The sequence below is a fragment of the Sciurus carolinensis genome, chromosome 10 (genome assembly GCF_902686445.1).
Source record: "Sciurus carolinensis chromosome 10, mSciCar1.2, whole genome shotgun sequence".
Taxonomy (NCBI): domain Eukaryota; kingdom Metazoa; phylum Chordata; class Mammalia; order Rodentia; family Sciuridae; genus Sciurus; species Sciurus carolinensis.
This window is the reverse complement of record NC_062222.1, coordinates 23,530,274-23,554,052: the sequence shown is the minus strand read 5'-3', so window position 1 is coordinate 23,554,052 and position 23,779 is coordinate 23,530,274. Positions and strand designations below refer to the sequence as shown.

Below are 23,779 nucleotides of genomic sequence, written 5' to 3'. Positions count from 1 at the left end.
GGTAGGGACAGAAATAAAGTAGATTTGAGAGAGATTTGAACACGATATGGAAAAGGTGGAGCTCTCCAGAATCACTCAAATTTACACATGAGCAACTGATAATATAGTACTGTTATGATTTGGATTTAAACTGTCCCCCAATGCTAAAGGTTTGGCTGCCAAGCTGTGGTACTCCTGTGAGGTAATGGAACCTTTCAGAGGTGAGGACTAGTAGGAGAAAGTTGAGATAAAGGGAAAGACTATTTCTTTTTAGAAAAAAGTATTTAAGAGATGAACAGTCTAAATGCCAATATGAAGAGTCCATAAAAGATGATTCTAAGTCTCTACCATGGGAAGAGATGTGATGCTGACCTTCAAGCAGAGTTTTCCAATCATGAATAAAAGATACTTTCCTCCCTTCTAACAGGTGCCAGTCACAATGAGCTTGTAGACTTCATTAAGAAAGGCTGAGGGAGGAGCTACCTCATGGTTATTTTTTCCATGAAGTACAAGGCTGAAGGTCACTTCCAGAGACTGTGATCACGTGAACAAATTTGGAGGGCAAGGAGAATGAATGAAAGAAGCACTATAAACAGAGAAACAGGAACATTCCTAGGCAGGGTTGAGGGCCCTGTGAGAGGTGAACAGGAGTTTCCATCTGCCTTGTTCCAGGATTTTCTCCAGCAATGAAGGCAGAAGTCGGGTGGCTGGGTTCATCCTGGGTGAGAGGATTTCCATAAGCATCACATGATTTGGTATGTGAAGTACTGGTGAACCTCACAGATCTACAGGGAGAAGGCGGCCGCCCCTGGGTAAGAGAAGACATGCTGGTGGGGATCACACAGGGCTGAATCGGACTCACTTTGGAGAAGCAAAAAGGGTATGTGACAAAACACCTCAAACAATTTAAAAGGAGGGAAGATTTATTTTGGCTTGTGGCGTCACAGGTTTCAATCCACACTTGCTTGGCCCTGTTGCCTTTGGGTCACAGGTGAGGCACAGCATCAAGGCAGGCAGCATGTGGTGGAGAAACCATTCACCTCAAAGTAGTCAGGAAGTCAAAGAAAAATAGGAGCCAGGTTCCCAGATCTCCTTTAAGAGCATACCCAATGACCTAATTTCCTCCACTAGCCCCCACCTCCTCAAGGTTTCACCACCTCCCAAGAGCAATGCAGTCTGGAGACCAAGGCTTTAACACATGAGCTTTGAGGGACAATTGAGATCCAAACCAGAACATGGTTGGGGGCAGGGAGCCCTCCATGTAGAGAAGAGCAAAAGAGCAATTTCAGAGTGTGGAACTGCAGGTAATTCAGTGTCAATAAAGCCAATGAAGAAGTCTGAGGATCACAAGCGGTGGCTAGAGACATCAGTTAGATCCCATTAGTCAGCAGAATAGGACCTAGAAAATGGCTGAAAAAATGCTAGGTGCAGGCATCAATAATATGGATACATGAACATGCTTTAAAATGAGAACTCCCAGATTCCATACCATGGAGCAAACACTTTTCTTTGCAGAAAAGGACCAGGCTACAAAGATTACTTGAGAGCAATTTTAGATCACAAGATCTGTCCTTCATTTGGAGAATTAATTTGATGCAATATTCACCCAGCTAACACTAGAGCTAACACTAGCACAGGAAGAGTACAAAAGATTTGTGTCTGATCATCTGCAGATCAATAAGCAAATATCCAAAACAAGAAAGATAGCAGTTGTGACAGCAGTATATCCAATGTTTTAATTAAAAGAAAATTTTAATTATGGTGTATAGCCCATAATCCCAGTAACTTGGGAGGCTGAGACAAGATCACAAGTTCAAAGCCAGTCTCAGCAACTTAGTGAAGCCCTAAGAACTCAGACCCTGTGGCAAAATAAAAAATAAAAAGGGTTTAGGATATAGCTCAGTGGTAAAGCACCTCTGTGTTCAATCCCAAGTTATCCACCCCCAAAAAAAAATCATTTTTCTTGAGAAAAATGTGACTTGGTAACTTTGGAATGGAGCCTAAAAATTTCTACTTAAGAACAAAATAACGAAGCTGCCACTAAACATTTTAGTAAGGCACTAAACTTTTTAGTAAGGCAACAAGATTGTTTTCTTTTTCTCAGGCAAATCCATGGAATTTCTCAGGGTCTTGTATAATTTCACAGAAATACTGGATGATATTTGTTAGTACTTAGTGTTACTGGTATCTTCTAATGCCAAAACACTATTCTTCTTCCCCAGAGACAAATGAATACAAAATCTAGAACTGCCCCTATGAAGCTAAAAGCAATTTATAGTGATGATATCTTCTCAAATTTCATGGAGACAGTTCTAGTAATGAATCTTTCAAATGCTAACTTGTAAGGATTCAGTCAGATAAAAGAGAGGCAAGACAGAAAGTGACTTTACAACCACACTTCAGGTTATATAACCATATTTTTTCCTATAAAATTCTTACAATAAGAAATCACAAGAATCCTATGTTGCTAATGAGTCTTGAAAAGGATTTTGGATAATCATACCTGGAGCTCCATGAATATAAAACAAGTTAATGGGTCAGTTGCTCTCCCCCTAGAGCAAGGGACAGCCAACTTTTTCTACAAAAGACCAGGTAATAAATAATTTAGGCTTTGAAGTCATGAGACCTCAATCCTGCCACTATAGCACAAAAGTAGCCATCGACAGTATGTAAGTGAAGGGGTGTAGCTTGTTCCAATAGACCTAAGAACAAAAACAGGAGGCAGGGTGGCTTTGGCCCGTGTGCCATGCCTGCCAACCACCACCTGAGAAAATCACCTCAAGTTATCGTGACAATAAAATGCTCTTCCATTTTTTCAGAAGACATTTGCCATATCTGCAGCCTAATAGAAATTTGCAGGGAAGGTGGAATGTTGAAGTGAGATAATCAGTTCAAGGATCTCTCTCACTAAAAGAGGGACTCCAAAGTGGTGCCACAGAATGTCCCTGGGATGAGTTTAATGCTGAAAGGGAACTGCTCAAATGTATATGTCTTAACATTTTACGTGAATAATGGGTCTAAAGCCCCTAAAATTTTTAGTTAAGTTCAGTATGAGCCAAGGGAAACCACCAGCTGCCCCAGAAGATAATACGCGCACACTGATTACACAAACCCAAAAAAGATCCATTCAACTGCGTCCCATCAGATCAGAACTCATCTCCATAGTATGGTACTATGTTCTCAGACTTAAAAAAAAAAAAAAAAAAAAAAAAAATCTAGAGACAGGGCCTCACTAAGTTGCTGAGGCTGGCTTTGAACTTGCAATCCTCCTGCCTCAACCTCCCAAGACACTGGGATTACAGGCATGTACCACTGCGCCTGGCTCAGAGAGACATTTTTAATGTGAGTCAAGCAGGAACATGACCAGAATGCTTAAAAGGTTCAGGCAGAAGAGGTTAATAAATCAGGTTTTGAATGTGAGTTGGGAGGAAAAGAACATTTAGAAGGAACAGGAAACTGTCTTTAAATATTTAAATGGGTACTGAGTAAGAAGAAAAAAATCAGTTTGATTTGCTTCTCATGGGTAGAAGCTACAGAGTAGCAGATCTGGTTTCAGTCTCAGGAAGGACTTGGTAAGAACTGATGAGCTGGGCTGCATGAGGAGGTAGTGCCCTCCAGCACCTTCCACATGAACGAGAGGAGGCTTAAGGACCAATGTCCAGGCATGCCATCACAGATTCCCAGTCTGGCAGAAAGATGGCCTAGGAGACCTCCAAGGCCCTGCCCATCTCATATTCTGGGGTTCTAAGTGAGCCAGGAGAAGCAGAAGCACAAATTCTATTCCCATGTTACCTTAAAATGCTGTGATGGCAAACTCAAGACTCCATCAGAACTTTATAACTCAGTAAAAGAACCAAAGGATTATAAGGATTCTGGGGGATTGAAACCTTTCCATCACCTAACTGCCCAGGACTGAAATCCCTTTTCATTGGCCATGTAAGAACCTTAACTGGGTAAGGAGAGAATGAAAGATCATCTTAAGTGCCCCTACTGTTCAATTCAGAGTTAAGAAATTTGTTGCCAGCAAGGACTGACCAGCAGATGACAGGACTCTACCTTTGGTGGGGGCGGGGGGAAGTACTGCAGAGGCTTTATTTAAACTGTCCCCCCCCCACATCTAAAATCAACAGTAAGGTACTGACGTCGATCCTCAAGAGAAAAGGGCTTCAAGCCCTAAACCCCTGCTCAGTAAGAAGACAATAAAACATAACTACAGTCCATAACATCTTCAATTTTTTTTAAATGTCTAGGCAAAACAATTAAGTCGGTATAAATACTAAATCGTGACTTTCTAATTACTTACAAAGACAGACCGAGTACAACGAAGCAGAAGGACTTAAGGCCCTTTCCCCTGGCCCTCATTTTTTTTTAGGCCTGGATTCCAAGTATTTCTGACCTCCAGAGGAATGCATAATCCAAGTGCAAAGGAGAATTTCCACTATTTTCTCTCATGACCTTCCAGACACTTCCCATTTCATTATGCTAAAGGGAAAACTCTACTTTCCAATTCCGACGTCAAGAATAGCAGCAAAGGAACCACTCAGTAAAGCTAGTCTTTATTTTTCCTTGAAACAGAACCTTGAGAACAGGCATCAAGGAACTCTCACATGTATCTTGAACATAAGATTTTTTCCCCAAAATGATCCCTCGGGGGAAAAAAGGGACTTGCTTTGTATGAGGATTCTTCCAGAATCTTCAAGGAATGTATTTCCCGTTATTTTGATTTAAAAAAAAAAAAAAAAATTGAGGAATTCTAGCCTGAAATGGCCCCTATCACATCTAGTTTCAGATACTTAACAAAAACAAAAGGAAGTTGAAATATTTAAGAGATTCAGTTACTCTGGAGTTGACCTCGAATTTCTGTGTTCAGTGTTTTGGGAATACAGACCCCTTTAAAAGGAGCAAGGATAGTGGTACATTAAGGCAATCATGAAAACATCTCAGGGATATTTTTTAAAAAAGGTTCAACTGTGTTGCAAATAGGTACTTGGGGCTTGAGAAAACATTCCCTACAAAAGCAACGGAAATATTTTAAAAGGTGCCATATCTCAAAAACCTCAGATGTGGCCATCTGCTCTGGAAAGCTGTGCTGAAAACCTCAGAATGTGTCTGGGATGAACGTACTCATGTCAAAGGTGTCTAGAGTTCAGAAAACTTACGAAACAAGAGAAAATATTTCCAAAGTACAAGCTGAACTTGTATATCAACTGTAAAATACAGACATTTTATCAAGTGAAGAATTGAAAGCAGATGCCTGTTTATCTAGTAGAAATGAATGTTTACCTAAAAACGTGCATATCCAAGCTATTCAGAAATGATTTTGTTCAATTTCCTATTGGAAAATGGTTCTGTCTTACATCAGGTACACTGGTAGCGGATACCTGTCCTTTCATTTTAACCTGCACTTGAAACCCTTTCCCACATATGAAGAATTCTACTAAATGAAATAGAGCTCACCTCCCATCATAAAAGCTAAAAAATGACAAACTCCAACTTTACCTAACATCTTGTAGAAAGATAATGTCACCTAATATTAATCACATGTTCACACCTAAGACTACTAGCTAGTTCTTCCAAGAAATCAGTGATCAGGGGCTGAGGTTGTAGCTCAGTGGTAAAGTGCTTGCCTAGCATGTTCAGGCACTGGGTTTGATCTTAAGGACCACATAAAAATAAATGTTTTTTTTAAAAAAGACTACCTGTTCTGATATTAAAAAAAAAAAAAAAAAATCACTGACCAGACACTTCAGTGAGGTGGCAACTACCCCAGTGTCCAGAGGCAGCAAGTCTACCTCGAGCCCCAGGCACAGTGGGGTGCTGGTGCAAACAGTACCCACACCCTCCTGCAGTAGCAGTGTCCTCTCCAAGCCCAGCTCTGTGATGCAACTCTGGGTGTCATTCCTGGTTCCCAAAACCTTTTAAAGATCCTGCAGTCTTTGTTAAATCCCTTTCTGTTCAGAAGCGCTAGCACTAGCCACTGAGAAACCAAACCAATATAGGCTTAATATTTTTAAAACTTCACAACTGTACAAATGATCTTGTCAAAATGCTGTCAGACCATTTTTGTCAAAATTCCTACCCGAAATTTTCCTGATTAAACGAACTCATTAGTACTTACATTACTCTCCATGGATGCTCATATTTTGATATCTTTCTCCATCTAGCCAGTTGCTACCCTGAACTATATCCTCCCCATCAATCTATGCTCAAGTTCTAATAGGATTAAAATGACCAATGAAGTCCTCTTACTTTATAAAAAAACCGATGAAATAGAAGTCAAAGATTCTGACATTGACAAAATATGAAAAAGCATCACAATCAATTTTGTTAAGACCCCCTGCCACAGTGAAAACCAGGAATCCACTGTTTTCTCACTATGACTCCGCCCTGACTATTCTATCTTGAAATGATTTCCTGTGTTATATGATTATTCTCAGCTACACAGGATTGATACTTTCTTCCTACCTATGTTAACCCAAGAAAGAAAAGGGATGTCAAACTTGAAGTCTTTTTACCTTCTAAATGAATCCTTGTATGGTATTTTATTTTAAGCACAGCTCAAGCTAATGTAATCCTCCCCATATGAAAAAAAAAAAAAAATACTGTAAAAACCAAATTAAATTTTATAGTAATAGTTCAAACTAAGAACAAGTGAGAATTTTAATGAACCCATATACAAAGCACTAACAGGGACAGAGGTGCTATAAATTAACTCTACAGAGTTTAAACTTGAAAATTAGGAGCCAATTAATACAAAATTGTTCCTTGAATGCCTGAGTCTTTCAGCCCACAGCAGCCTCACTTAACAGTACAGGGCTCCTATTTGCATAATATGTTTCAAATTTACTAGTTCATTTACCACACTTCTGCTTTCAGAGAGATAATCCAGGGGATAAAACGTCCCCAGTAATAGGTTTTAAATCAACTTTCAATACCAAATCCTAACAAAAGGATGGGAGCAAAAGTTAAGTCTATGTTTCACCAAAGATTAAAATGCTCTTCGCATCTCTTCTACAGACAAGTATCTTAGGGCTTGTTTAGACCTTCCCCTTCCCCACTCCCAGAAAAGAGAAAGTTAGCATCAATTTTAAAAGACTAATTAAAATAAAGTAACAATTATTTTCACAAATACCCTCTATCATTGTTTTTTTTTTTTTAATTATGCTTAGGGAAAAAATGAGAATCATAAAAAAAAAGCTCCTAAGTATTTTAGGAATGAGTTAACCTAATAAGGATGCATAGATATTTAACCTCAATCTTCTTTGCTTGTGTGCTTTAAGGACAATAAGGACCTTGCTTCTTTTTTTAAATAAATACTTGGCCAGAACATTATGAGAGTGATTTTAAAAACCATAAAAGTGAAAGATAAGCCTGTCAGAACACTATAAAATTATCATGAGACAATTTGAGATTTAGGGATTTTTAGTTTTAAATAAATAAGGATCTGTTTCTTAAATGAATAGTATTAGTTTCATAGCTAGAAATAGGAACCTCATGCATAATAAGGAAATAAACTGAGAAAAATATTAAGAGCATCTTTGACCAATGACAGAAAGACTGGGTCTCCAGCCCTTCTGTAATACATAAGCTACTAGAGTGGCCAAGAGAAAAAAAGAAAGGATGTGTGTAGGGCCAAAACACTGTTGGTAACAACCTCCATCAGGCTACCAGCTATAGCCACCATCTTGGATGAGAGACTAATTCCTCACTGCATCCACAGAGCACTACCAGCCCACAGCAGGTATTCAATCTCATGAATCAAGAGATTCTCCCACACATTTAGGTGACTTAGAGAACAGTGAGTCTGCCAGGTACAGTGGCACACACCTGTAATCCCAGTGGCTTGGGAGGCTGAGGCAGGAGGATCAAAAGTTCAAAGCCAGCCTCAGAAACTTAGCCAGGTACTGAGCAACTCAGTAAGACTCTCTAAATAAAAATAAAAAGGGTCTGGGGATGTGCTTCAGTGGTAAAGCGCCCCTGGTTTCAATCCCTGGTACAAAAAAAAAAAAAAAAAACCTGAATCTATATAAATGCTACTGGTAACAATAACCAATGAATACAATGAATATTATATTTTAAGTCCCCTGACACATTGATTCAAAACCGTCTGCTTTTGTGTCAGTTGGGGCCTCTAAGAAGCGGACACCAAGAACAATTTATAAATGCAAGAAATGTTTTAGGGAAAACATTTATGAGTGAAAATGGGAGGTGAGAGGAAAAGCCTAGAAGAGAGCCACCAGATACCAATGTAGGTCTGATCCCAGGAAAGGAGAAGGCAGGGAGGGCAGGCAGGCTAGGTGGATGTGGTTCACCCAGAGTAGTTCTAAGGAAAGCTGGATTAAGTGCCTGTCAGAAGATTCAGTGTCTCCCGAAGAGTCACCTCGAATGTCCCTGTCACGCTTAGTCACTGGCTGTGGGCAGACTGTGGGAGGCATGGCCCTCACATTAATGCAATGTGAGATCAAAGCAGCAGGGCCCGACAGTCAATAATGGTCCATCTCCCTGCATCTGAGAGGTGTCTCCTTACTGGCACAGCTCCCAGAGTCCACAGGTTTTCACTCTACTGGCATTCCCTTGGACCTCTAACCACACCATGAATTCCATGCTATCTTTCATTGATTGTAACATTCCACCATGAAGTGGAAAACACTCCATTATGTTGTATACTAAAATCTGGTTTTCCCTATTTTTTTCTGCACCATGGAAAACACTGGAGGTGCATTATTTCCTTAAGGGGGACTTCACTATGGCATCCAGGATTTTCTTCCACAATAGTCTTTAAGTCACCGATTCTGGTACTTCCTTGACCTACATCAGAAGGTCTCAGTGGAAGGTTTACAACCACCACCAGACTTCGATTTCTTCTTTAAGTGGTCTTCCAAAGGTTTGTGAACTAGAAGACTAAGAAGCCATAGTTGTCTAACAGGCCAGGAGGGGCAACAACCAAATTCCTGTCTCTTCATGGCAGCTGCTTGGTAGACAACTACACAAGAAAGGGTCATGGGTGTAGCTCAGTATAAAGCATGTGCTTAACATGCACAAGGCCCTGGGTTCAATCCCCAGCACAGGCACACTCGAAGTGTAGGAACAGAATTAAGTCTTACAAAGACCTGAAAACAAGGAATGTCTTTAGGATACCAGAAGATGAAAGAGTATTTTTGTCTTTGTCCCCAGCTTACAGTGAGCTCCAATTTCCTCATTTCTCTTTAATAATGTGGTTAAATACAAGTTTCCCTAAGTTCTCTCTCAGTTCTTTTCAGAGACCTTACCATTGAGTACTTTCACGACAGAATCTAAAGAATGACCCTCGGTGTCCTAGTCCATCCCAGAATATTTGCCCCATAAAACAGCAGATTCAGCTAAACTAATTTCCATTGACAGAATCACCCCTCTGAATTGGACAATTAAATGAATGGGCTGCCTCCCTTCTGGTGTCCTTTGGGGTGTATGTTGGGGTGGGGAAGGAAGATGAGTCTGGAGCCAGCTGATTCCTCAGAAGCAAAGAACAGGCCCCAAGGAAATCAAATACAGGAAATGTAGGTTTCAATAGGGAAGTAGAATCTGGCAATGACAGGCTGGGAGGCCACAGATGATGATGAGTCACCAAAGAGGACACTGAGTCACAGGGCAAGGCCTTACCCAGAGAGGGCTCCAGAAAGGAGTCCAGGCCTCCTGCCCAAGACAATCCTCATTCATTCCAGAATTTTTATTTGCATTAGTCTTCACTGTCATTGCTATAGGATTCTAGGTAAGTAAATAATAAACTCTCAACAGGTATATCCCTGACAAACAGGTTTTCATCTGAATGAATTATAATGGGTTTATAAGAAAAGATGAATGACATGAAAAAGCAATATTGTAAAATGGTAAAGGTCAGTTCCAAGGAGAAAAGTCTTCCTAAATCTAGGTCATGGATAACTTTTAAAGCAAATACAATTATTTTGCATGAATAGGCATAAGATGGATTTTTCCCATTCTCAATGTGCCTGCCAACACAAACCCATGTAAAAATGTGTTACTTTATCTGCAGAAATGATTAAAACAAGTTTGATAGAGCTGTTTGTTATCATTATAATTAGTTTAAGATCAAACTAAAAGCATCTTTCCAATGGCATCCAGTATCTTAAGTACTTATGACCATAAAGGAACTCCAAGCAGTATTAAACACAAATTAAGCAACATTGAAATGCCTGCCTAACAGAAGAAACCTGCTCCATTAAGCCTCCGATCCTTTGCAAATGTCAGGTAAAAGCTTTGAAAGTCTACTTTAACCTCCTGGGAGACATGAGGTCATCAAAAAGCAATCTGTAGTATATTCAACAGACAGATCTAGCTGTGAGGCAAAGATTGCCAACCAAGATTTCAGAGTACCCAAGGCCAGGGGCTTTGATTTTTTATATGCCTCAATCACCTTGGAGGGCTTAATAAAGCACCAGCTGGCAGAACCCACACCAGAATTTGATTCGGTAGGCTTGGGGCGGGCCAGAGAATAAGCCATTCTGACGTGTTTCCCTTTGATGCAGATGGATCATGTGTCGTGCTTGAACAACTGTCCAGAGCATACTAAAGAAAGAATACTATGAAATTTCCTCCAAAAGTCAAAATAGATTTAACTCACTTTAACCAATATTATTTTAACATTATAAAACACTTGGATTTTTTTGTTTGTTTTTGCAGTGCTGGGGATTGAACCCAGGGGCACAGCTATATATTCCCAGCCTTTTTTATTTTTCACTTATTTTGAGTCAGAGTCTCACATAGTTGCTGAAGCTGGTCTCCAACTTGCAATTCCCCTGCCTTGGGCTCCCAAGTCACTAGGATTAGAGGAGTACACCCACTAAAAAATTTTCCTGGGTGGGGGTAGGTACTGGGGATTGAACCCAGGAGAGTTACTTTCACAGCCCTTACTTTCTGAGACAGGGTCTCACTAAGTTGCTATTTTAGTCGGCTTTTTCACTGCTGTGACTAAAAAGGATCTGACCAGAACGATTTGAGGAAAAAATGTTTAGGGGCTCATGGTTTCAGAGGTCTCAATCCATAGACAGCAGGCTCCATTCCTAGGGGCTTGAGGTAAGGCAGAGCATCATGGCAGAAGAGTGTGGCAGAGAGCAACAGCTCACATGATGATCAGAAAGCAGATTCCACTCCCCAGATACAAATATTACCCCAAAGTCACACCCCAATTCCCACCTCCTCCAGTCACACCCCACCACTTCAACTACAACTCAGTTAATCCCTATCAGGGGATTAATTCACTGATTAGGTTAAGACTCTAACCCAATCATTTCTCCTCTGGACCTTCTTGCATTGTCTCACACACGAGCTCACATTCAAACTGTAATAGTTCACTGAAGCTGGCTTCAAACTTGGGATCCTCCTGCCTTGGCCTCCTGAGGTGCTGGGATTACAGGTGTATGCCACTTATAACACACTTATTAAAAGGGGAGGGGGTTGGGGAACAAAATAGAAATCATTGTAAAAAAAAATCCAAAATGTTACAAAAGAGACAGCAGACCCTGAGGGAATGACGAGAAAGGAGTGAACTGGGGCTGGGAAGTCAAGTATGAGCCTTTCCTGTGACCATCTGAACCAGGAGGAAAGCCTCAAGACTCGGCTCAGGACCTTCTCTAGGGGGACCTAAACTCAGGGCATGTTACCCAGCAGGTGTCCTCTGGCCTGGTGTTTTCACAAGGGTGAAGGATGAGAGAAAAACAAGATGAAATAAGCAAGGTCTCAATGGATTACAGAGTGTCTGCAAAGCGCCTCTTGCCCAAATGGGAAATGAGCACAGCAGGTGGACAGGTGCCTTTGGGCCCCATCTGGCAGGCCCTGCCTTCCCTCTCCAGGCCTGCTCCCTTTCCTGCAGCTTCCCTAACCTCTGACACTCACACCAGGGCTGGCTTGGTGCCAGGATCCTCAGAAACTGAGCCATCATTTGCAGGCTAGTGAGACAAATCACAATGATCTGATAAGAGGACACATGTAAAGAGATCCATACAATCTGAAGGGCTTTCTGAAGAGCATCATAAACACTGCTGCACTACTTTAAATGTCCTTAGTTTCCTGGACAGCTGCCCACCTCAGGTAAGTACAATATGTCCTGCCATGCCAGAGAACACTGCCAGGAGCTGGCAGCAAAAGAGCACACAGCACTTCCCTCAGAACATGCGCAGGAGCGAGCACAGTTAACTCTGGCCACCAGCTGTACCTTACTGACTCCACATTACTTCCACAGTCAAAGCTGGCATCAGCAGCAGCAGTAAAGACTACTCTCTCTTCAGAGCACTGTTTTGAAGGCAATATTGACATTTTAAAGGGCAAGGCGCATCCATTCATGGGAACTGGACTTCTGGGTGTGGACGGAAACACTGACTTCTTTTCTTAGACTGGTGATCTTTCCACTTCCCTCTCCAATAATTCTTTTTTTTTTTTTTTTTTTTTTTTTTTTTTTTTGGTTGGCTTTATTTTATGGTTTTTTGTTGTGTTGCTGTTTTGGGGTTGGGGGGGCACTAGGCATTAAGCTCAGGGCCTAAAGCAGGCTAAGCACATGCTCCAGCACTGAACTACACCCCAGTCCCCAAATCAATTTTAATATCACAGGACTGGGGGAGGGGGTTTGCAAGAATACAAAGGAAAGGATCCTTTCCTCTCTTTCCAGTCCAGGAGTAAATTTGCACTTCCATTCATCTTTCCTTAGCTGGCTAACTGATTCACTCTTGGGATTCACCTCTGTAGGAGGCCTATCCTGAATTCCCAATCCTCCATTACTACAAAAAATTGCCACCTCCCCCAGGGGAGGCTAACCACTCAAGGGAAGGAACCATGTCTTTATCTTTATAGACTGTGCTTGGCACACAGTGATACCTGAACTAGATACAGCCTGCTTGGGTATACAGATGAGGCACGTGAATATATATAGTTGTTGGCTCAAAACCAACAAGCAGCAAAAGGAAGATAAGTAGAGTAGGAGGAGGGGAAGAAAAGGGGAAGAATGGGGGCTGAAAGCAAATTTCTCACTATGTATGATTTTGTCAAAATGAACTCAAATATTATGTATAATTAGAATGCTCTAATAAAGGAGAGCCTACTTTTTTAAAGACTTCAGTATTCTGGATGAACTCCTTAGAAAAAATATATGTACACATAATATTTAGTTTATTTTCATGGAAATGTTTAGGAGTTCAAAAAACTAGGGATAACAATGAATCACCAGTATGCCCAATTCTCACATTTAAAAGCTATGAACATTTTGAAAATCATCTCCACATTTAATAAAATATATTTTAAAGCATTTTAAACACACACACACACACCCCACCCAGGTACTTGTTCCTGATTCTTGAGCTTCCTGATAGATGACTTTATCCTCTTAAAACACAAAGTTCTATTTAAAGTTTGTTTAGGATGTAGAAAACTAAGTATCTGGCATCAATCTTTGCCTTCTAACTGGATTTTTAAAAATTTCTTATTCTACTGACTCGGCCTTAATTATGAATACTCAATTATGCTCCATCATTATTTAATTAGGACTTCAGGAAACACTAACCCAATTACTTTGGGAGATCAAGTCATCCCTAGAATTGTATCAATTCTTGGAAGCAACTGTAGACTACTTCTGCTTCTGCTTCCATCTGACCACTGTCATTTTGCATTTTTTTCACCTATGGCTTTTAATATGTTGATTTGCACTAATTTTAATAAAACAAGTTTTTAGAGATTTCTCAAAATGTACTGGCATCCATTTTAGCTACTTCAAGTCCTTGGTTGTTGCCATGTTCAGGAGACATGAGCTTGCAGAACTGCAGAAAGGCGCGCCCCTGCGTTTCCACCCCACAAACTCCCAGCTGCAACGCTCCGCCTTCCCGTCTTCCTCAGCCACAGGCTTATTAGCTGCTGCCCTCTCCATGGTGGCCACACTCAACCTTTGGGATTGCACTTAGTCCATTTTAATTGACATTCTACCCGGTATTCTCTAGGATGATGCTAGAAATTTCTTTTAATAAATATCTGTTATTATAAGTTGAAGGCTGGTGTATAGTAATGCATCAGCATTCAGAGGTATTTGAAGAAGCAAATGCAGCCCTGATTCCACACAAATCTCATGACTACCAAAAATAAGCGATTGCCCACTACCAAGATTACAAATAACATCATATGGGATAAATGTCACACTTTGTTCTTAATTTCATTATTACAACTCATTGATATCTTGAAAGTACTAAAAAAATTTTCAGACAAACCAGAAAAGTACCAGAAACTCCTGTCAAGGGGAAAAATAAGAAGAACCTACAGATTTAAAGTGACTTAGAAAGTTTAAGCATCAAATGTAATTCATTTGGGTCTAGACCAATTGTTAGTGAAGGGGAGAGGAGAAGAAACAGTTTGAATAATATGAGAAAAATTTGAATATGCCCTAATTACTAGTGAAATTAAGACTTACTGTTTGATCTGAGCTATTTGTGGATGAAATGATCCTGGGCTTTCTGTCAAAACAATGGAGGAAGCAAGGAGGAATTCTGGAGAAACAGGATTGGCTGTGAAGCAGGGTGCAGAGTACATGTAGTTTCACTGAATTTTCCCCTCTACTTCAATATATGCTTGCAATTTTTAAATTAAAAAGGAAGACAGCTTTAAGACTCTGTTAATCCTCTCCTTGGCAGTAGCTGCTCTCCACTGAGCTCCTGCTACCCAGCAGATGTCTGATTCCACAAATGGGGGGGGAACACATTGTGCCATTCCTCTCAGGAATGGCCTTCTACAGACCCAATTCTACTCTCACTTTTACTTGGCACCGCCAACCCAACCTTGTCACACTGGTCCTACCTAAAACAGAGACCCTACCAACCACCATCACAGTCGAGATTAAATCAAGCAGTCACCTAACAGCTCGGAGAACCATGCCATCTGCATCATACAGTCTAAGGTCACATGACACTTTGACCATACAATTCCAAGGAACTTAAAACAAATTGAATATCAAAATAGACAGTGGTCATATGATATTTCCATAGAGCGGAAACACAGCCCACTCCGCCCAAAACTCTTCCTCCAGAGACCGGGAGGATGCCTCGTACCGTCCTCTGAAGAAACAGCCTTCAGCACTTCACCACTCAGAGTTAACACACTTGGTCTCCTTTTTTTGTTGTTTTGTTTTTTTGCAGGGGGTGGGGATGCACCAGGGACCCAGAGGCACTTAACCACTGAACTCCATCCCCAGCCCTTTTATTTTGAGACTGGGTCTCACTAAGTTGCTTAGGGCCTAAGTTGCTAAAGTTGACTTTGAACTCAAGGTCCTCCTCCCTCATACTCCTGAGCCATTGGGATTACAGGCTTGCACGCCACAGTGCCCAGTCACTTGTCTACTTCTGATCCTCACCCTTCTTTATCATGTTTTGTAGCACAACTCTCTCCCCAGGACATTCTGTTTTGTTTATAACTGCCTCAGGATGTTATTGTGTTCATTCATTATGGCTCCTCTCCCTGGAGGGTAACCTCCATGAAGGCAAGGACCCTGAACTGGTTGTCTCCGTGTCCTCAGATTCTAAACAGTAACTGGAACACAGATGGAGCTCAATAAATATTTGCTGGATGCTTGGGTCCCAGCAAAGAACTAAACACCCAAGAGGCTTGAGCAAAAAAAGCTGACACTATTAACAAAGAATTCTCATCACCCTGCACACTCAGTTCATGCAACAGAAAGATGTCTTGGTACCGCTTTCTCCACTATCATGTTTAGTCTTCCCTAAATAGTTCAACAATCAGTGACTATAGAATCACACAAATAGCAGATCTGTCACTGTGTGCCTAATGGGAAAAAACTAACAGGACCACAGTATCTTCACATCTCCTCCATGGAATTTCCAACACATACCATTATCTCAGAACTTAGGGAACAGTATAAATTATATTAAGACTTCTAGAATACATCTGTCCATCACTTTTTAAATCAAACTCAGTATCTTCTCAGCCAAACCCTGTGGTGCATGACTAATTCCAGTTATTCAGGAGGCTGAGGCAAAGGATCACATGTTCAACCACAGCAAGGGCAGCTTGGTAAGACCCTGTCTCAAAATAAAAAGTAAAAAGAGCTGGGGAAGTAACTGAGTAGCAAAGCACTAGTCTAGCACATGCAAGGCTCTGGGTTTAATCCCAACTGCACTCCCCCCACCCCTGCAAAAAAAAAAAGTCACCCTCCTACTTCTGCCCCTGCTATAATTCTACCCAACAGAAATCCCCACCACTCACCACCTGAGAAATTAAAACAACATCTATGTGTGCAAGGCTCTGGGATCACCAACACTACACACACACACACACACACACACACACACACACACACACCCTTTGAAGCTGGTTGTGGGGATGGGGGAGCAAATTCCCCATGTTTTCCAGGTCCCAGGGCTACCTCTCACTTTACCAGGTGATTGTTGTCAAATTATTGTGACTCTGCTTCTTTGTTTGTAAGTTAAGGTACAATAACAGTACCCACCTTGAAGAGTTGATGTGAAAATTAAATGACAGTATTAGAGAAACAGTCAAGGTTAACTGTCTTAACTTTCTTAGCATTACTACTGCATCTGAAACCCTCACACTTACACTTCAACATAATTCTAGATAGTACTTCTTCTCAAGAACCTAGTAAAAAGTTTGTATGCTTATTTATAAAAAAAAAATAAAAAAAAAAAAGCCTGGAAAAACCATGATGAACAGTGTGTCATATTCCAGTGGTGATCTACTACAAATCTTGACTGATTTCAATGTCAATAGGAAGAAAATGCAAGCTTTTAGGACGAGTGAACAAATATTATTCGATATCCCCCAACTTCATTGTTGAGCATGTGTTAAACAAGATCATCTGCTCAAGCCACTCAGCAGAGCACCAGGCACCTGGGGGCACCTGATGGAGGGGCACATTCCTGTTATTCTGTCCCTCCCCACACAGCCTAGCAACCTACAGAGCTGTGAGTCACGCTGTAACATCACTCCCATGCCCTCAGCTTTTCTGCTTTTAGCTTTGTAAAATGTTAAGGCTCAGCACAGGATTCTATGTAAATGAAAGTGCTGCGCTACTAACAGAGCTAAAAAGCAGCCGGCCCCACATTTTACAGATGAAGACACAGGGCTTTAGTCAAAAGGTCCAGACACTTGTCCAGAAGCCGACCAAGGTCAGCACCAGAGCGGCACTACAGGTGGGGACTCGAAACCTTTCTATCCATGGTTCTTCCCTCTAAATGCCCGACTGCGCCCACAGATAAATTGCATCCAAACTTCTACCAGAACCAGCTCTTAAGCCCGGATTATCCTCCCTTTGAAATCTGACTTGTTAATTTAAATCCCTCTCTACTTACCATAATTTCTCTCTGTTCTTCCAGATTCTTCAAAAAATTTGAAAATTCACGTAAGGAGGCATCTGCAAGGAGAAAGGAGTGAGTATTTGGTGGACACAGTAGAGAAAAGTAAACCAAACACCTGTGCTCATACCTATGCAGCGCTCATCATCAGTCTCAGCATCGCCAATAAACTCGAATTTAAAGTCTCTGAGTGAATGAGCGAATTTTCGCTGGGCAGCTGAAAGACCTAGAAAAGAGAAGTACAATTACTACTTGGGGGCTGATTTCAAGTCAAGACTTAGAAGATGGGTAGAGCTGTAGAGCTCCTCTCTACCCAATCCGAAGGCCAACCCAACTCCCACCGCGCTCAATCTGTCACCCTCTGGACACCTCTCGAGGATCGTTTCTTCCCTCCCCATCTTCTCCTTTCTGATTATTTCACACCGCTCCCTACAGCACTGTCCTTGCTGGCTTAGGTCAGAGCTTGCCCGCTTCAAAAGCTCAGGATCTGCTTAGGGCAGCACACACCTGATAGCGCTTGGGGACCAAGGAGATCTGGCTGCCAGTCATGGTATGGAACCTGAGGGTCTCACAAGTCCAGGGTCAGCCACCCAGGTATTCTGAACCAATTACCAGATAACCCCTCCATCCAGAAAAACCCAGAAGACTCAGAACATTCACCAAAAGCAGCATGAGGTAGTGGGTAACTGGAGGGGAAGATCAAGTGGTAGAATTATACAAAAGAAATATGCAGGTCAACTCTTTCCATTAGAGATTAATAGAATAGCAGAAACTCTACTCTTAAAACTGGTCAACAGCTGGGAGGTCACTTAGTGGCAAAGCACTTGCCTATCATGTAGGGGCCCTCCATTCCATCTCCAGCACCATCAAAAAACGAAACAAAAACCCACAAAAAAAACTGTACTTTAGTGATTTGCCCAGTGTGACACAATTACTGAGCTGAGGGATAAAGCTCAGGGATAGAGCACTTCCCTGAAATGAACAAGGTTTGATCCCCAGCACCACAAAAATATAACAGGTGAACATTTATTTCAATGGCCATTCCCCACGCCAGGTTGTATGCATATTGTATCTCATTCAATATTCGCAAGATATATAAAATGAATTATCTCAGTTTCCAAAGGAAACACCTAAGGCTCAGAGATGTTATATAATCTGCACAAGACTGCACAACTACCACAACAGTTAAGGATTGATTTTACTCAAGAGCCCTCTACCCAAAGCCCAAGCCCTGACCAATATATGTCAGTGTTCCTTTGATCTAAAGCACTTTCCAAGAACCTGCTCAATGACTCCTATATTCCCCACAGCTCATCTCAGCACATGATGTGAACACTGTGTTAAAATTTCATATCAAGCAAATTGATATGAAATTGACATTTGTCTTACTGTTTTCACGTTTTCTCTTTAAAATAAAAAACCCACTGAAAGACCTAAATGGGAAAGACAAAACTGTGAAACCATTAGAAGATAAGACAGGGTTGCGATTTCTTGCCCTTGGAGAATGGAAGCAAAGGACAACCGGATGGAATGCAAATCTGGAAGGCACATCTGTGCTGTGTGACTTTGCAGCTCCTCCCAAGGATAACTAGAGGCTGTTTTCCCAGGCCTTGAATCTGGGATGGTCCCACGGCCAGCAGAATATGGGGAAAGTGACACTGTGCCAATAGAGCCATCACCTCAAGAAACTTGGCACACCTCTGCTTGACTTAAAACTGTCCTCCATGTGAACACGCCCAGGCCTGCCCGCCTGTGAGACTGATGAAAGGCGTGTGGCCTGGTCACTGCTTGCTGGCCCAGCAGTTGACTGCAAACTGCAAAAGCAGTCTCCCTGCAATGTGTGAAGCTATCCAAAGAACTAACTAGACACCAGCCCAAACTGACATATGTGAATGGCTGCTGTTCTAAGTCGTCAGGTTAAGAGTGATGACTTACAAAGGAAATAGAGAGCTAATGTAGAAAGACTAATCGAATTTGGGTTCAAATTCTAAAGAGGTAAGAGTGAAAATGAGCACACATCCTTAAGGTATAAATTACTACCTGTAAGATGATGTGAAGCAGAAGCCCCAATAAAAAACATTAAGCAGAACTTGAATAGGCCCTTCACAAATGGAAGTGAAAGAATCGAATGGCCTGAGGCCACATGGAAAGGCGCTGCAGTCATCAGCAACCACAAAAGTGAAACTTAACACCTCAAGAAGCCTCAATATACTCATCCAATCAGCAAGAATTTTGGTAACTCCAAGTGCTGGTGTGACCACATGGAGGGACCAAGGCTTGTACACCTCAAAGACTAAAAATTAGTGTAACTCCTCACATTTTAAGTTATATTGCATTTTCTAGATTTGAGGAATGCTTTTTTAAATTTATTTTTTACAAAAATTACATTGAATCTAAAGATCTTTTGGGGTAGTATGGACATCTATAATATTGATTCATCTAATTCATGAACATGGAATATCTTTCCATTTTTTGGTGTCCTCTTCAATTTCTTTCATTGATGCTTTATAATTTTCCAGAGATCTTTCAGTTCTGTGGTGAAATTTATCCCTATGTATACTTTTTGTAGCTATTGTAAATGGATTTTTTTTTACTTCTATTTCAGATAATTTGCTTTTGGTGTATAGCAATGCTACGATTTATGTTCCTTTTGTCTCTTTCAACTTTGCTAAATTTGTTTTATTGGCTCTAATAGGCTTTTCTGGCAGAGTCTCCAGGGTTTTCTATATATAAAATCATGTCATGTGAAAGTGATTTTACTTCCTCTTTTGCAATTTGGATGTCTTTTTTCTTGCCTGATTACTCTGCCTAGGAATTCTAGTAGTACACTGAATAAAAATGTTAAAAGTGGGTCTATCTTGTTCTAGATCCTAATAAGAACTCATTCAGCTTTTACCAATTTAGTATAATATTGATCTTCATTGTATTGAGGTATGTTCTTCCTATACCTAATGTTTAGTGTTTTTGTCATGAAGGAATGAATTTTATCAGATGCTTTTTCTGGATCTATTGAGACAATTATATAGTTTGTGTTCCTCATTCTGCTAATATGGTGTATCACATTTCCTAATTTCACATCTGTGGGATGAATTCCACTTGATTGTGGTGAATCATCATTTTAATGTGCTACTGGATTCACTTTGTAGCATTTTGCTCAACATTTTGCATCTATGTTCATTAAGGATATTGACCTGTAGTTTTCTTTTAACGTGTCCTTGTCTGGTTTTTGTATCTGTGTATTGCTGGTCTTACAGGATGAGTTTTGAAGAATTTTTTTTTGAATAATTAAGGAAATAGAATTTATTCTTCTTTAAATGTCTCATAGAACTCAGAAGCTATTTGGTTCTGGGCTTTACTTTGATGGGAGATTTATTACTGATACAATCACAAATTTGGTATTGATCTCTTCAGTTTTCTGTTTCTTGATAATTCATTCTTGGCAAGGTCTATGTACTCAAGAATGTGTCTACTGGGTCTCTTCAGGCATTCTATTTCATTATGATTTAATCTTCATAAGGTTTGTATGTCCAGGAATTTGTCCATTTCTCCTAGGTTATCAAACTTGTTGGCATATAGTTGTTCATAATTTCTAATGATCCTTTGTACCAACCAGTTTGAATTAGATTTGGAGAGTCTCCAGACCCTGGTTCAAAGTGTCACTGCTTGCCCTTGATTCTGTAAATTAGAAAATGATTTCTAATAGCATCTACTTATAATAGCTTTATAAGTAGTCATCTACTTATTAATAGTCATCTACTTATTAATAGCTTTTAGTTACATCTATGAAATGAGAGACAAATGGAGGCATTTGGCCAGAGTGGACAGGAAGCCTATTTAGGTTGCTTCACCTTTACTGTACTTCCAGGAGCACTATGGGGGCGTTATTTGGGTTTGTTATAACATCTGAAGTTACAAGGCCCCAATCACACAGTTGTTAACTATCTTCTATAACTTCCGACTAAAAAACAAAAGTCCCAATGAGGACACCTGAAGAAATGTGGCATGTTCTATAACGGTGGGCTTGAAATGAAAACTAAACAGTGAATAGTTTTCTCACTAATCTTGAGGTACAGAATTCTTTACAAACCATTGGATTCCAAAGCCTTTTTAAAATAGGGAAATGGCACCTAGAAGTTCACATTTCTTTTCATGTTGAGACCCAAATAACTGGATTATCAACTATGCAAAGGTCTGCCAAGGAAACTGCCCTCCACTCTGCACATCAAAACTTGTACTAAAATTCATCAATGTTTTATTTAAAAAGGAACAGGGCACAGACTAAGAATTTAATATCTTTCATGCCAGAGTCTTTCCAAAGAAATAATACTGATGTTAATCCAAGTAACTTGGACATAAAACAAAATTCCTCTAGGATTGTGGATTGGCTTCATAGTTTCAGTTTTATGAAACCAGCAGTGGCACTCTATGCAAGAATGGCATGTGGCTTCTCTATCAGTCTAAAAAGAATCTAAAAAGAAATTCTTTTTGTAGGTTTTAAAAATCATACAAACATCTTGTGAGCACAAGGTTGATACAGGCCCAAAGGCCAAATCACAGGTATTCCAGCAGTAGCTCACAGGTCACTGTCCCTGGTGCTATTAAGGTAAAACATTACTGCCCCTAACTCTCCAAACCCAGTCCACCTGGGTTGTCTGTGTAAGTGTGTTCAACAACATCTAAAGTCACTAGAATGACTTCAAGTGTCAAATTTATGGAATAAAAGAACATGCCAAGCCTGTAGAGGTAGACATACCCTAAAATAAGTCAAAGCTGGAATGCAGGGCTCAAAACCCATTACGGCATGTAACAGACAAATAACCGATTACCGAAACTGCCAATCATTAAGAACCCTTGGGAAGGGAGTGGAGTTCAGCAGGCAAGTCCTCACTGGATATCATCCAACCTTCCCTAACCACACTACACACTTCTACAGCACTGCATACGGTTTGCAGCATCAGAGTCAAATGGGCCTAGGAACTGCGGGGGCGGGGGCGGGGGCGTTGCACATAGGCCATTACATGAGAAGAGGATGCTGGCAATCACATACATTCTTTTCAAAGAAAATCTTCACAGCGAGAACAGAATTTTAAAAAAAGAGAAAACAGTTAACACCTATGCATTTATTTCCTTCTGCTGTTATAATAAATGACCACAAATACAGTGATTTAGAACAAATTTATTATCATACAGTTCATGGAGGTCTGAAAGTTGAAATGGATGTCATGGGGATACAACCAAGATGTCATCAGGGTTGCATTTCTCCTGAGGGTGTAAAGTTCCACCACCCCCAACACACACACTGATAACTATCCATGAACTGTATGATAACTGTGTGTGTGTCCATGTGTGTTTTAGGGTAAGGAGAAGAAATTAGGTATGAAAAAGAATATTCAGATCAATTCACTCTCAACCCAACTTCTCTAATTTTACTTCATAGAAAACAAGGATGGGGGCTGGGTTGTAACTCAGTGGCAGAGCCTTTGCCTAGCAAGTGACAGGCACTGGGTTCAACCCTCAGCACCACATAAAAATAAGTAAAGGTATAAAAAATGTTAATCTGGCATTAAATGACATCTTATAGAAAAAAGAAGGATGGCTGACAGACCCACACACATTATAATGGCAAGATGACATGCTGAAAATTAGAATGGCATGGCCTTTACAGGACTGTACCTAAATACAGGTGCCCCAAAGCTGGTAGTCCTATACCCTTATTTGGCCACTCTTAAGGTTTTACTGTGAATTTCTCAAACTCCCTGGTTACCAGTGGCCCAGTTACTTATCATTGCTCACTGGACCCACATATTTAAGGTATCTGCCAGGCCTGTGGAGGCATTCAGATTTCAAGTCTTGACTTAAAGAATTCTGGCAGGTAACTTGGTCTTAGAAACAATTTAGTCCAATGGTCCTCATTACAGAGGAGAAATCAAAGGCACAGTGAATTAAGAGACAGTGTAGTTTATTCAAAGGAAAAAAGGCTCTATTCCCTCACAAATCCAAATTCAAATTCTGGCTCCATATCATCTGAGCAGCTTTGGACCAAACATGTAGCAGATTTTCCATTTATAAATGGAAAACCAGAATGTCAGATCAAACAACATGCGGCCTCACACTTCTCCACCTCAAGCAAACTCCTTGACCCAGAGCCTCCGAGTCTTAAGCTGGCAGGTTGTAGCACATCTGGCAGTGGCCCAACTTCATTAGGTGTAGAATATGAATGGGCAGCTGACCCCAAAGGTAGCCAAAACACAGACAGTGGAACACAAAAAGATGAGGTAAATACAGTGAAACTTAAATAATTGGTGGATCCGGGGAAGGGTTTATCTATGTTCATTATTTTATCCTTGCAACCTTTACAGTGAATTTTTTAAAAGTAAAATTAAAAACAAAATCACAATTTTATGTCTTAAATACATACACACAGACACCCAAATCAATGAACCCTTTTC

The 23,779-nt window shown here is 40.6% G+C and overlaps 1 protein-coding gene across 2 annotated transcripts in view; it reads right to left on the bottom strand.

Annotated features, from left to right (window-relative positions):
- The window catches only part of Arhgap10 (Rho GTPase activating protein 10), a 284,074-nt gene that overhangs the window by 193,730 nt on the left and 66,565 nt on the right, over window positions 1-23,779 (bottom strand). For both annotated transcript variants that reach the window (XM_047567505.1, XM_047567504.1), the window contains exons 2-3: window positions 17,461-17,556; window positions 17,328-17,389 (exon numbers count right to left, since the gene is read on the bottom strand). In XM_047567505.1, coding sequence (XP_047423461.1) covers window positions 17,328-17,389; window positions 17,461-17,556 — 158 coding nt within the window. The remainder of the gene's footprint in view (window positions 1-17,327; window positions 17,390-17,460; window positions 17,557-23,779) is intronic.